Genomic DNA, 14,490 nt, shown 5'->3' with positions numbered 1-14,490 from the left:
AATCTAATTTAGATTTAATTTTAATTTTTTAATTTAAGATATATAAATTCAGGGAGAATATATAAGTATAAATTAAATATATTTATACAACAGAAAATATTATTGAGAATACAATAAGTAAATTAATCGAAGTATGAAAAATAAAATAAAAAATCAAAATATATATTTATATTATCTATTTAAATTTCTATTTTTAAACTTATATAGTATCCACTGTGATTATTATATTTTTAAAATTATTTTTAAATTTTAAATAAATTTTTTAATTTGTTATCTAAGTTTATCGATGTGATTCATATACCGACAGTATCCCGTTTATCTGATGAGTTCTTACTTCTGCCATAATTGTTGTTCGGACATCTAAATTATATTCTTGTGATTTCATAGTTTTAATAGTTTTTGTGCGCGAATTATTAAGACTATAACAATTACGATTTACAAATTTTTTTTAACTCGAGAAAAAAAAGATTAATAAATCATAATAATTAAATCTTATTTCAAAGTTTAAAATATACGTATTTTATTCACATGTGTTATTATGTTTCATCATGATGATGAACAGATGAGAAGCTATGAAATACGTGTGCTACAGTATTATCTACGAATGATGAATCTCATATTATCAGTTTCTTCAATTCTTATCATAAGATAAAAGCACAATTGGTTGTAAGTTTTAAATGTACAGCGAATATAGTAATCACAAGTGTTCTAGTACACGTGTACACTAACGTTATTTTGTGGCTTATTTCGTACATAAATTATTCATTTGTGCCACGTTTGTGGTTAAACATCTACGATAACGTGACATATCGCCATTTTGAGATCTAAAATTTATACAATAACAGGTAGGTCTGCCTTGTTATTTCATTCTGTTTTTTCATCCGAAACTTTTTTATAAGAATGCTTTGCCATCTACTTTCATCATTGCATGAAAAGCTGATACAACAACGGCCGGTATTATCTTGTTTACAAACACATAAGCATGCCATGATATCTATAGATGTATTTATTCCCTGAATCTTTTTTTATATATATTAAAAAAATACTTTGGACATTTTTTAAATTAATATATAATATTTTATATTATTATTATAATAATACTACATTTGTATGGAATAATTTGTTATTTTATAATGCTTTATGTTTCAATCAACACGCTGTATAGTGGTGCCTTTCGTAGAACAAATGGAAACTATTATGAACATCTTATAATTCTTATAAATCGATAGTGCAGATCAATTAAAAATTTTCATTTCGACAATCTAGTTAATAATTTCAAATAATTATTAAATAAAAATTTCACCAACTTTCTCTTAATTAAAAACAATCTAAATGAATAATTCAAATTATCTAAATATAAAGATAATAATTATACAAATTAGTTTAAAAAAATAAATATACCAAGACATTAATTAATTGATTCTTATACGAAATATCAAAATTTAATGAAACTTCTAATTTTTATTCTCATAGATACAAAATATAAATATATAAATAAACATCATACATATTGTAATGTTACATAATATAAAACATACGAAGCAAATTGACAATGGTGTGCTTTAAATTTATCATTTAACTTGCGGCGTAGTAATATATTATTCATCGATTGAACACTCAAATCGAATACTTAGAGCGACTGTATCTTTCGAGATTTCTTCGATTGTTGATGCTACACCATATCGAATTAAGAAACCGTTAAAATTAGGTAAATGAAATAATTTGAATAATTTGTTTTAATATTTTAATGGAAAATTATTTTATAAATAATTATTTGTAGCATATTAATCAAAATTTTTATAAGACGAATAAGTTTTTTGAGTGTATATCATACATTATTAATTATGTATATATTTCATAATAAATTTACAGAATAATATAAAATTACGTAATGTCAGATATTAAAATCATTTCAATATTCTATCAATTATTTTTAACGAAAATAATATTTATAGATCTATAGATTTGTTAAATAAAATAATTAAATTTATAATTAATTTAATTATTTTAAACTATAAGTTATATTAAATTTCAAATTAGAATTTGAAATAGAATTTATGAACCGAAATGACAGTCTCGAATACAGTTTTATTATTACAGTAATATTTATTTAGCTGTGGCTTTTGTTGTTTTGTTATGTATTTTTATAGTTATTCAGGTAAATATTAAATTGTTTTTCAACTTCTCGATTATGTTTTTTACTTCTGAATGAAAAAATTAAAAGTTTTTTGAAAAATAAAATATTTCTCATAGTTACAATGCTTGTTGATTATATGACTTACATTGAGAAAATCTTTTATGAATTTGTTTCAAGAAATGCCAGATAATGAAAAATGCACTATAAATCCGGAAGAACGAGTTCCCATTTTACAACCAAATGAAAAACTCTTAAAGAGACTGGATATTTTAGCTGATCATTTTCAATCAACATACAATATCAAACCTTTGTTTTTTGTAAGAGTTCCGGGAAGGTAATTTTTATTATATTTATTCTTATATTTATATTTATTCTTATATTAATATAACAATAATTTATAATAATGATTAATTCTTTATATTATATCAAGATAAAATAAAATCTATTGTAGATATATTATATTGTAAATAATTTATAAAAGGACAATGTTTTCAATATTGTTAAACTTCCATTTCGAGTAATTGCGGTTATTTTAATCAACTGTTCGCAGAGTTAATTTAATTGGTGAGCACATCGATTATTGCGGATATGCTGTTTGTCCAATGGCTATTGAACAAGATATACTTATTGCTGTAGCACTCTCAAACGACAACGTCATTCATCTTACTAATTTAGATTCAAAATACAAAAATTTCCACTGTAATTTCAAAGACATTAGGTAAGTAAAAAAATAATTATGAACTTAAAAAGAAAATAAAAAAAGAAACCAATTAAAAAGATTATTTATTTATATATATTATAATAATAATAAAACGTTTTAAAGCTTTATTTTATTTTATGTTTTTAATATAATATGATATAAATTTCTTATTCTCATTTTTTGCAATTAAATAACTGTAATTTAATGCAAGATAGTTACTTTAAAGTATAACAAGAAATATTGCATTCAATTACGAAGTACAAACTTAATATAAGTATATCCTAAACTTTCAAGAGTGTGAATAATCAGAGTATTGTGCTACATCCCACTTCTAGAAATACGATTTAAGTTCAAGTTACAAATTGAAATTTTTTCGCTGAATTTTCTATTTAATGTGCATACATAAAGATTGCACAATTTTACATAAGTAAATTTAAATTGCTATATATATATATATATATGTATGTAAGTATTATAGAACATGGAATATTTCTCATAAAATTTCATTTCAATCTAACTTAATGATTTAATCAATTTTAATTATTATCTATATTGATATTTTAATACATAGAAATAATATTTTTTTTTATAGGATAAAATAAGTTTTAATGTAATTAAAATATGTTTTGAAATCAAATTAAAATTGTTACATCTGTATATTTATTGTATTATTACTTGGATGTAATATTATAATATAATATTATAATATAATATTCTGTACAATATGCAATTTCATCGTAAAAAATTTCCGCGATGCATTTTTCGCGAAGACAAAAATAAATGGTATTCTGTCTGACGTGAAACTAATTTGCCAGAAAAGTATCGTGACACTGTTGGATGTGGTCGTGTCAGATTAAAGGAAGCAGCAATAAAATGAAAAGTCAGATGATAAAACTGGCCATGTAATTTTATTACGGTCATCGAGTTTAGCCGTCAACGATTGAAAATTCCTGTTATCATTGAAAAATTTAATGGATAATAATAACTATTATGTTTATGAAACGATTCTTCGATCATTGACTAATCCATGGAATCTATTTAATTTTCATAAATTATGAAATTTCTCTCAAATTGATTTGGTAAAATGTCACATATCATTATTAAATAATGAAGGAAAAATAATGAATGATATGGAAATATATTTGCAAATATTGAAAAAAAAAATATTTAAAACAATTCTACATAAGAAACATGGTTGAAAAAGAGAACAATAGCTTCTGAAGCTATATATATATTATGTAAGAATTGTTACCAGTTATGATGCTGATTCTTTATGTTACAGAAAATATAAGACATAATTTGAGCAAATAGAAGTCTTTGTAACTTATCAGAGATGGATTTCTTTGTAGATGAAGTAATTGTATTCTTCAAGAATATCTAAGTTCTCATGAGTTCTATAAAAGTACAATTTTCTTAATAACAATGGTTACAATTTATTTTATAATATATGAAAATTACTATAAAGTTATGTTTTTTATATTAAATTAAATTAAAAAAATTTATAAATTAAAAATTCAAAAAACTTGTTTCGTATATTAAGTAATATTATTATTTAATCTTTATTAATTTTCATTATTGATGTAATAATATATTTAACTTATTAACATATCTAACTTTAGTCATATAAATTTTAAATTTAATAAAATTTAGAGAAAAAAAGCAAGAGAACGATTCGCTGCAATCTCTGATTAATCTTTTCGTGTTGATGTCGAGTACCAGGAGTAGTTTTCGCATATAATAACCTCGCTCCTCTCAACGAAAGAAGAAAAATGAACTTCATCGTAATGCAAATAAAAAGGAGATAATGCTAGAAGGAAAAATATCATGTTTACCATTGGGTATTTCATTGGTCTTTTTATTTTCGTGCAACAAAAAAAATATATGTGCAAAAATCCGTAAAATTTGCAAACATTGTTCTAAAAAAATCTTTAAAATAAAATCCATGCCGGATTACATGCAAATATAGGTAGCATAAAAGAAATAGCAAAAATAATGGAAAAATATCTTGCAGTAACAGGGAATTAAAGAAATAAAAATAATATAGCTAACATGAAATATTATTAAAAAAATGAAACATAAAATATATTTCACTATCTTTTTTTATAAATTTTTTAATATTTAATTAATAAAAAAAATTTTCCATGTTTTATATTTTACAATCTTTTTTGTTGTTTGCTGTTATTTTGTTATTCCTAAAAATGGAAGTAGATAAAATTATAATATAATTGCAAAAAAAACAAATTTAATGTTTTTCTACATAGTGTTTGTATCGGAGACGTCGACAGCGGTCCAGATTGGTACAAATATTTTCTCTGCGGTGTGAAAGGAGCTCTTGAAGTGATCCCAGAGGAATGTGTACCTTCAGGAATTTTGGCTGCAGTTTGGGGTAACATTCCTCCTAATTCAGGACTCTCGAGCTCTAGCGCGTTAGTTTCTGCCGCTGTCCTTTTGATCGTGCATGCTAGTCAGGTAAATATTCTTTTCAAATATTCAAATTTGCTATATTTTTATTCATTATTAGAGAATTTTTATTCATTATTACAGAAATTATTTTATCTAATTATTTTATATAATTATATAAATTATATAATTATATTATATAAAAATATAAAGAATTATTTAAGACAATATTTAAAAAATTAATAGATTATTGGAATATGTTTAACTCATATAAATTGAAATAAATTCCATTGAAATTTTGCAGAGAACATATAAGAAAGTTTCGAAATGAAAAAGAAATAGTAGAAGAAAATTTTTGAGAAATATATTTTTCAGGATGAAGATATATCTTCAAGTTTATTCCATCGAACAAGTCTAGTATTTCTTGCGGGCAAAAAATTTTTAACAATAAATAAAATATACCAGAGATTATATATTATTTTTTAAAAATTTTTATCCAAACAAGTTTATTTAAACTATTTTAAAATCGAATTATAACATATTTGCTTAACATTATACATTAATATTAAATCAAATATTTCAAAAACTTTGAAATATTTCTATAGTATATTATTATTAAAGTCAATCAATAAAGTATTATCATTATTTTTTATCATAGTAAAAAATAACAGAAGAAGAAACGAGGAATATTTGACGAACAAATGAGGAATATTGAGTTTACACCGAGTTTACTTCGAAGCCGAGTATTTTGCAAAGCTATGTGATTAACAAGCTGCACGAGGTATCAGTATCATGTACTGGATATAGCTGTTTCATTATGATTAAATCACACATACATATATGTCAATACATATCTCGACGCATTGTTGCGGACAGTTCCGTTTGTAGAGAAATAATGGAAAAAGAGATCTCGAACCGCCTTTGCTCCGGAGATAAGTAAAATCTCATCGTTCTTTTCCCTCGTCGCCACGATAGAGCATCATTCCTTCTCCTTCCTCTTCTTCCATTTTACCCTTTTATTTTCCTCTCTTTTTCTATCTCAAGGTTGCAAGATCGATGAGAAAAGTTCCTTAGTCCCTAATGTCTCTTTCAACGAAGTCACGATCTCGTGGCGCTTGCTAGTCTTCAAGATTATGCGTCGAATATCTTCGAATGAAATGTCCCAAGAATTTCTTATATTTTCTTGTTCATTACCCGTTCTTCCACCCCCACGATCGCATAAAATATGTTTATGATTGCTCTACATATGACTATTGAAACTTTATGCTATAAAATTGATTCCATATCATCATATACACCATTTCATAATAATATGATATACATTGGTATGCAATATTGCGAATTATATTGGTGAATAAGAATTTGGTCAGTAGAATAAATTACCAGTTGATAATAGATAAGAGAAATCAAATGTAGTTCGATATAATAAAAGTATTATATTACATATATTGATCATACCGAAAAAATTCAGAAAAATTATTTGTTTAAGATAGACTTAAGAAGTTCATTTGATAAAAAAATTTTGTTTTTTTTTCAAACGTTCGAAAATTGAAAGATTATCAATATTCCAAGATCTTCGACTCATTCCTTGTTTCGTGAAATTGAAATAATAAAAATTTATTCAAAACTAAATTTATAACTCTTCATATCAAAATAAATTATTAAAAATAAAGTGATTCCTATTTTTTTTTTATTTTAACATTTTTTAATTGTTGAAATTTAACTTAAAGATTACTATTAACTTAAAAATACCAGTAAGTTATATATTTAGCAATTTATCATGCAAATTTCAATTTGTAAAAATGGAATAAATTTGCTTTTCTAGATGACATATTCCTAGATCTTCTTTCTAGTATAATTATTGAGTTCTCTTAGAATAAATATTTTCAAAGCTGAAAGATATTTACTATAATGGCTGTAAATTACAAAAAAAATTACAAAAAAAATATAGATATTGCAATAAGAAAAATATTTGACAATGAAATTTAGATTGAACTCGAATTTCTAATCAATAAAATCGTTTCTGTTATAGTATCAACTATCGAAACGTGAATTGGCTACCATCAGTGCTAACGCTGAAAGATATATTGGTACCCAAGGTGGTGGAATGGATCAAGCAATCGCGTTCCTTGGAAAAGCAGGTAATTCTTCATTTCTAAAAGGAACAATTATTAGTTTAATCATATTATATAATCTACAAATACGAATATGTTTATGGTGATGCTCGTTAATACTCTTAATGAAGGTTCTGCAATGCTAATCGAATTCAATCCCTTGCGTGGTACCGATGTCATGTTACCGGAAACCGCAGTATTCGTAATAGCGCACAGCCAAGCTTGTCATAACAAAGCTTCCACAACAGATTATAATTTAAGAGTTGCAGAATGTCGCTTAGCTGCACAGGTAATTCTTTATAATTATGAATTTGAATTTATTTATTGAATTATTTACTTGCTAAAGTAATTTGTATTTTATATGAATATAAATATTTACAATAAACTGAATAATTAAATTGAGATAAATTATTATTTGCGAATTAAATATAGAAAATGAATAATGTTTGATGTTAAAATATAATAAGATGAAAGAGGAAAAAGGAATTAGAAGCAGATTTGAAAATGATTTATTTATTTGTTGGTTTCAAACAACATGAACATTTGAATATTTATTCAATATATCTTCAAAGAGATTAATGAGATTTTTTTTATTATATTTTATGATTATTAAATAACTTTTTATATTGCTCATATAGATAGAAATTAATAAAATTCTTGTTTTTAAGCATTTTTCAATGCTTTTTTGTAATTTTATTTTTAAAAAATTAATTCATAATTTTTTAATACTTTTTAAACTATGACTTTTTTCTAAGATTAATTCATTTATTCATAGATGATAGCAAAGAAAAGAAACAAACCTTGGGAACATGTACAAAGACTAATCGATATTCAAGAGAGTCTTAATATGAGCTTAGACGAAATGGTTTCAGTTATAACAACCGACCTTCACGAAGAACCATATACCCTAAGTGAGGTATGCAGTTAACGTAACATGCAATTGATGTATAATATCAAATAATTGTTCGAATATTATTATTGAAAAAAAATATTCATTGTTGAAAAAAAAGTATTATAGATATAAGATATTATGTCAATTGATTTTTGTTTATCCATGATTTTATCCATGATAAGACTTAATTCATTATCAGTAGCCATACACGTATTTTTTTCAGATTAGCAAGAACCTTGATATAACGAATGAGAAACTTCGTGAAATATCATTATTACAAACTTTTAGCAATGCGCAAATTTTCAAATTAAAACAACGTGCTCTCCATGTGTATCAAGGTAATAATAATTTATGAAAACATTGAAACACAAAGCGCATAAATTATTTTTTTCTTATATCTCTAACAAACTTTCCATACATTGATTCTCAGAAAAATTTTTAATAAAATTTATTTACATTGTTATTTTTTTCTGAAATGTTCTGAATCATATTTCCAACAGAATAATTTATTTATACAAATTTTATCATCATACTAATATCAAAGAAATTTGATATTGTACATAAGAAAATTTTGAATATCAGATAAGAATTCGCGAAATCTCTAAGAATACTGAAAATAAACTATTTTATCATTAAATCAATTTGATCATTTGATTAAAAAATTTTTAATCTAATTAGAAGAAAAAAAATCGCGTATCAATCATTTGCATGCATTTCTTCATAAAGTAATAAATTTTAATTGTAATCATTTGTTCACAACCAATCGTATTCGGTTCAAGTCATAAAATTTATTGACTTAGAAATATAGCGAAAATGACAACAATTCTTCAGAACTTTCCATTCAAATTTTTTTATTTTAATTTTTTTTATTTTAGCTTGTTCAATGATTGTTATCAGATTTTGTTAGTAAAGAGATAATTTTCTTTAGAATATCAGTAAATAAATATAAAATGATAAAGAAATTTAACACATTTAATATGATATATACATAGATATTTGAAGAATTACGCTTCTTTCCTGTTGAAAATTTCCATTAAAATCGTGCGAAAGTTTAATTAGACGTTATATAATTAATCTTGAATAATAATCTTCAGCGAACTACTTAAAACAATTAAATTTCATGCATTCAATTTCATATAATATAATATAATACAATTAATGTCTACACTTAGTATTATATAATATTAATATATTCATAGAACAATAAAATAAATTAACTAATAAATTCATAGAATTTTAAAAGTTTCTAAAGGCTGAAACAAAAAATTTATATATAAAAAATCTATTAAAACTTATATATTAAATTATTATAATTATAACCAATTTAAATTAAATAAAGCAAAGTGAAAACAAAGCAACATAATAATATGACAAAGATAAAGCTCTTTCATTCTACCCCCGTTTCACTTCATTTAATGCAAATTTTAATTGATTATATTTATTATACTTATATTATATTAATTATATAAATAAAATATTTATATTATATAAATTACATTTTATATCAAATTTTGCGTTTGTTTTGGCTTTTAAAATTAACTCTTCAAATGTATCTTACGAATATATTAATATCTTATATCAATATTATTCAGTATGCTGTTTTGCATTGTTACCCACAGATTATGAAATTAGCTTCAGATCTTGGGCCTATTACATGATTTATAAGCGTAGATATTCTGTTATTCATCTCTCTGTCCTTTATTAAATAGAACTATATTATACTATTTTTCTTAAACAATATATATACGAAGATGCACATGTACATCCTATTAGAAAGAACAAGAAAAAAATATAAGAAGATCAACTCTGGATTTTTATTTAGTAATTTGAAATTCTATATCCATATTAAAAGTGCTTATCTAATTTTTTATTGCTTTACTCCTATTATCTTTTACATTAACATCAATGTGTATTCATTATTAGTACATTTATTAAATATCAATCGATTGAATGATCATATGATTCCATATATATTTTAGAGGCGGCTAGAGTACTCGAATTCCAGCATATTAGTGAGAAAAATGCAATTGTGGAAGAAGAGAAGTTAAAACAACTAGGCAATCTGATGTCTAATAGCCATTTTAGTATGCACAAACTATACGAGTGCAGTCATCCCAGTGTCAATTCACTCGTTGATAAAGCTATGGCTTGCGGTGCACTCGGTGCAAGACTCACGGGAGCTGGGTAAGTGAAACTCGGGACTTGGATAACAGTCATATCATATTGTCCACCATTGTAAATTAAATTTACATGTAGAATACATAGAAGAATAAATGTAATATATATCTTATATCTATTCGTGACAGATGATCAAAGGGAATGAAAATGAAATTGAAAAAAATATCTCGAAATTTCGTGTTCTTCAATTTAAGAATGCGCATTTAAATAGAAATAGATTCTATCATCTTACTGATATATTTATTATATGTATGTATATATGATCATATAAAATAAAATGATATATAAAATAGATTGAAAATTAGATGAATAATTATAAAAAAAATTATGAATCTGCAGATTATTTATTAAAAAATATTTCTGTCTTTTTGATCATTTTGAAACTGATACTTTCCAAATCATAATCAACTCTATTCTTAATATATTTCTTTTGTTAAATTTCTGATACATTTTAATCACTCTTTTTTTATAAAGTCAAAATTTTATTCATCATAATTGTTATACTTTTTCAATGGAAATAAAAATACCAAGTAATTAAAAATATAATAAATAATTTAATAAGAAAAAATGGGTCTAAATCTTTAAATTCTATTCGAAAAGATTAATTGTTTCACGATGAAAATTCAATGAATTTTATTGCATTTTAAATGATTTCAAAAGTAGATTACTTCTTTACTCAGAATGAAAAAAAACTCTTTTTCATGCATATTTTACATCAAATGTTTTTTTCAATATTTTTTTCAGTATCTCTATTTAAAGAAAAGAAAAAAAATTGTAACGACTTCTCTGAAAAGTAGATCGATCCATGGGTGTGTTTCGAATTGCCAGTGTTTATCGAAGAAATTATTTTTATAACACGATAGCATGCAACTCAAGCAAGAGCTAATATAACATTATGGAAACTCTAATGTTAATGAAAATGTTTCCAATATATAAAATCATTCATTATTGAAAACGTCACAGCTGTTAATGTTTCATGTGATTATAATATTGCAATTTCATATTTAGCGTCAGTTTCATCGAATATACTTCACAATACATGACAAAATTAATGAAATGATATATTCGTGCGATTTCATTTTACATAGATGGGGTGGCTGCATAGTGGCCATCATAACGAAAGACAAGGTTTCTCAATTTGTGGATACACTGAAAAAGGAGCTCGGTCTATGTGGGATAAAGGATGGATTCAAGCTCGACGATCTGGTTTTTCCAACGGAACCGAACCAGGGTGCTGCAATTTATATGATCTAGTTTTCATTCTCCATCTATTTCCTGCCTTCTTCTTGCATTTTATAAATTCGAGCAATTAATTTATCAAAAGGTTTCTTAATTATCTATACGTAATAATGACAATACATGTGATTATATATGTATATATATATAAGAAATGAAATTTGAAATCATTTCTAATAAAGAGGCTATTCGATTAATTTATCTGTAAGTGTTAAACGTAAGTTTTAGAATTTTTCTACAATTACACAAACTATGTAATAAAATTATTCAAAATATTTTTTTTCTATTCAAATGTATTTTTTATATGAGCACTTGCTATTTGTATTATAATTTATGATATACTTTTCATTGACTAATGATATTATATATTAATTTATGTAATGCAATCACATTTTTATGATAAATATATAATATCATGCTATTTTGTAAGTTTAAAAACTTTAAAAAGTAACATGATAAATATGATAAAATAAAACGAATATTGTTCGAATGTCTTCTTAAAGAATAAATCCAATTTTCTTATAATTTAAAAATAGATTTTAAAATAATATATTTCTTTTTGTAGCATTTTATATTTTTTTTTCTAGTTCCTTATAATGAAATGCATTTGAAATGATAACGTAAGAAAAGATATGAATGAGAGAAAAAATTAAAAATTTGATAGGCTTCTATAAAAGTTTCTCTATTTTTAAAAACTCGCTAGTTGAGAGATTAGATAATCATTAACAATCAACATTGAAATTACATAGCAAATGGGAAATCTAGTCAGCAGTTTCTGGAACATTATCAAAGTTTATTTCGAAGGGATAAAGGGGTGAATAAATGGAATTTGTCAGGGAAAATTTCCATTCGACCTAGATCCGTTTAAGGGATTTCTTATGTATGTGATTTTGAGGATTCTATCATTGACATGGAAATAACAAGAAAAGAGCATTGAGCAAAGAAATCATGCGTAAATAATTGCGAATTCATTCAAATTTCTTCATGGCACATGGTTTGTCTTAAAAATAAAAAATATCTTATTAACATAATTTATTAAACTTAAAAATTTATAAAGTCAATTTAAAAATATTCTTCATTAAATAATATTTAAATATTTTATGGAATATTTAATGATTTATAAAATGATTTTTTCCTTTCTAGATGGAATAATTTTCAAGATATTTAAGAATATAAAAAGATCAAAATTGAAAAAATATATATTCGCATAAGAACATTTTTCATGGGTTAGGTCAGCGTACTCGACAGTCTAAGATCCGACATTGATATTGATTTTCTACTACCAGTCTATGCTAATAAATTTCTCGATAAGAGAAAGAACAACCAGCCACCGAAAAACTTGTTTCACCTTTGGAATCGGTTGCTTCATTGATTTAATCTGCTACCATATCGAATGAAAGATCAAGTTTAATTTAAGATTGATTTGTGTTTTTTTCTTTCGCGAAATTCTAGAATATTATTTAATTTTTATTTTATTTTATTTAACTTTTTACATTTAGCTTTATTAACTTTTAAATTTAGCTTTATTAACTTTTTAATTTAATATAAGAATATGTCTCAAACATAATTCAGAATTTTAGAGAGTCAAATTATATTTAACTTTTAACTTATCAAATTCTCTTCATTACTTTAATATGTTGCTTTTGCAATCAAGCGTGAAATAACTCATGAATTTCACATTAAACAGCAACGGTCGTAAAATATTTCAAATAACTAGCTTAAATTTTAATGTATAATATATATATATATGTGCAACAACATTTTTATGAACAAAGTCCAGATATTCTAGATTTCAAAGATCCAGGATATAATTTTAAAACTTTGTTATATAAAATCTATTTTTATTATAAGCTGACTTATCACACTCTTTTAATTTTGTTTTAATATAAATTTAATAAGAAATTTCTATTGTTTCAATTTCCATTGTTAAATACATTTAATTTTCTTGCCGGTAGTATATCTTCCATGGAACAAAATGAAATTTGTTTTAGTTTGACATCGTTTTGAAATAAGGCAATGACGATACACTTTGTTCTCGGATCTAGAACTTCCTGGTGGACGAACATCAGCTTAGGCAAGGAAATTTCTCAAGTCCTGTAAACTGTGGTGAACCATGTGAAACAAGTTACATATAAACAGAGAGGGTAAAATTGGTAAGTCAAGAAAATACGTGATGTCAAAAGTTTAAATTCCTGAGAAATCCTAAAATTTATTTATGCTGCAGTTATATGACCAATTTACCAATGAACATCTTTCTCCTCTCGTTATAATAGTCTTCACGAGATAATGATATTTTATTATATATTTTATATATTTTATTTTCTATTATATATTTTTTATATTATTTTATTAACAGATAAATATTCCTAATTATAATTTCAAATCCTGATTTATTCAAGTGTCAATTTGCTTACTAAGATGTTCAAGTATATAAATTTTAATGGTTGAATTCTGAATATTTTGATTTATTTATTCATTTACTGTTTACTATTAAGAGATTAAAAAATAATGTACTTCTGATAGTAAGTATATATATATATACATGCAAATCAGTAAAGATTATATATATGTGTTTGAATTTAAATTTGCTTGAATAGTATCTAATCTGAATCAATAGTGATAAATAATTTGTTACTATATAAGTTTCATTTTGAATAACATCTTCCTAGGATGCACTCCCTACTGTGATGAAATTGCGAGCTTGAAAAATTTCTACATTCCAGAAAAACAATTCTTCCACAAGAGCATTCTTGAGTTAATTTTTGTAATGGAAAACTTCTTATGGAAAAAAAAAGAATCGTTGCAATGAAGAATAGATGAAAAAATATGTTTA

At 24.1% G+C, this 14,490-nt stretch overlaps 1 protein-coding gene across 10 annotated transcripts; it reads left to right on the top strand.

Annotated features, from left to right (window-relative positions):
- Window positions 1-360: 360 nt before the first annotated feature.
- On the top strand, window positions 361-14,490 carry LOC122712794 (N-acetylgalactosamine kinase). Of its 10 annotated transcripts, none has more exons than XM_043932694.1 (13): window positions 361-845; window positions 2,315-2,471; window positions 2,688-2,855; window positions 5,099-5,306; window positions 7,270-7,378; window positions 7,483-7,640; window positions 8,127-8,267; window positions 8,467-8,581; window positions 10,223-10,427; window positions 11,510-11,652; window positions 13,703-13,810; window positions 14,153-14,179; window positions 14,327-14,490. In XM_043932694.1, the coding sequence occupies exons 2-11, from the start codon at window positions 2,317-2,319 to the stop codon at window positions 13,729-13,731; spliced, it is 1,431 nt and encodes a 476-aa protein (XP_043788629.1). In that variant the 5' UTR covers window positions 361-845; window positions 2,315-2,316; the 3' UTR covers window positions 13,732-13,810; window positions 14,153-14,179; window positions 14,327-14,490. The 10 variants fall into 10 exon arrangements, with proteins under 10 accessions (XP_043788629.1, XP_043788628.1, XP_043788627.1 ...); XM_043932693.1 differs by having other exon boundaries at window positions 14,014-14,179; XM_043932692.1 differs by lacking the exon at window positions 14,153-14,179.

This window comes from Apis laboriosa, unplaced genomic scaffold (genome assembly GCF_014066325.1).
Source record: "Apis laboriosa isolate Shangri-la unplaced genomic scaffold, ASM1406632v1 scaffold218_cov154, whole genome shotgun sequence".
In the NCBI taxonomy this organism is placed as follows: domain Eukaryota; kingdom Metazoa; phylum Arthropoda; class Insecta; order Hymenoptera; family Apidae; genus Apis; species Apis laboriosa.
This window is presented reverse-complemented; position numbering and strand designations above follow the sequence as displayed.

Excerpts from the sequence above, each read along its gene's own strand:
- LOC122712794 (XM_043932692.1), top strand. The coding sequence starts at position 2,317 with ATGCCAGATAATGAAAAATGCACTATAAATCCGGAAGAACGAGTTCCC. Across the intron at positions 8,268-8,466 it reads AACCATATACCCTAAGTGAG|ATTAGCAAGAACCTTGATAT; the intron begins GTATGCAGTTAA and ends TATTTTTTTCAG. Across the intron at positions 11,653-13,702 it reads TCCAACGGAACCGAACCAGG|AACTTCCTGGTGGACGAACA; the intron begins GTGCTGCAATTT and ends TCTCGGATCTAG.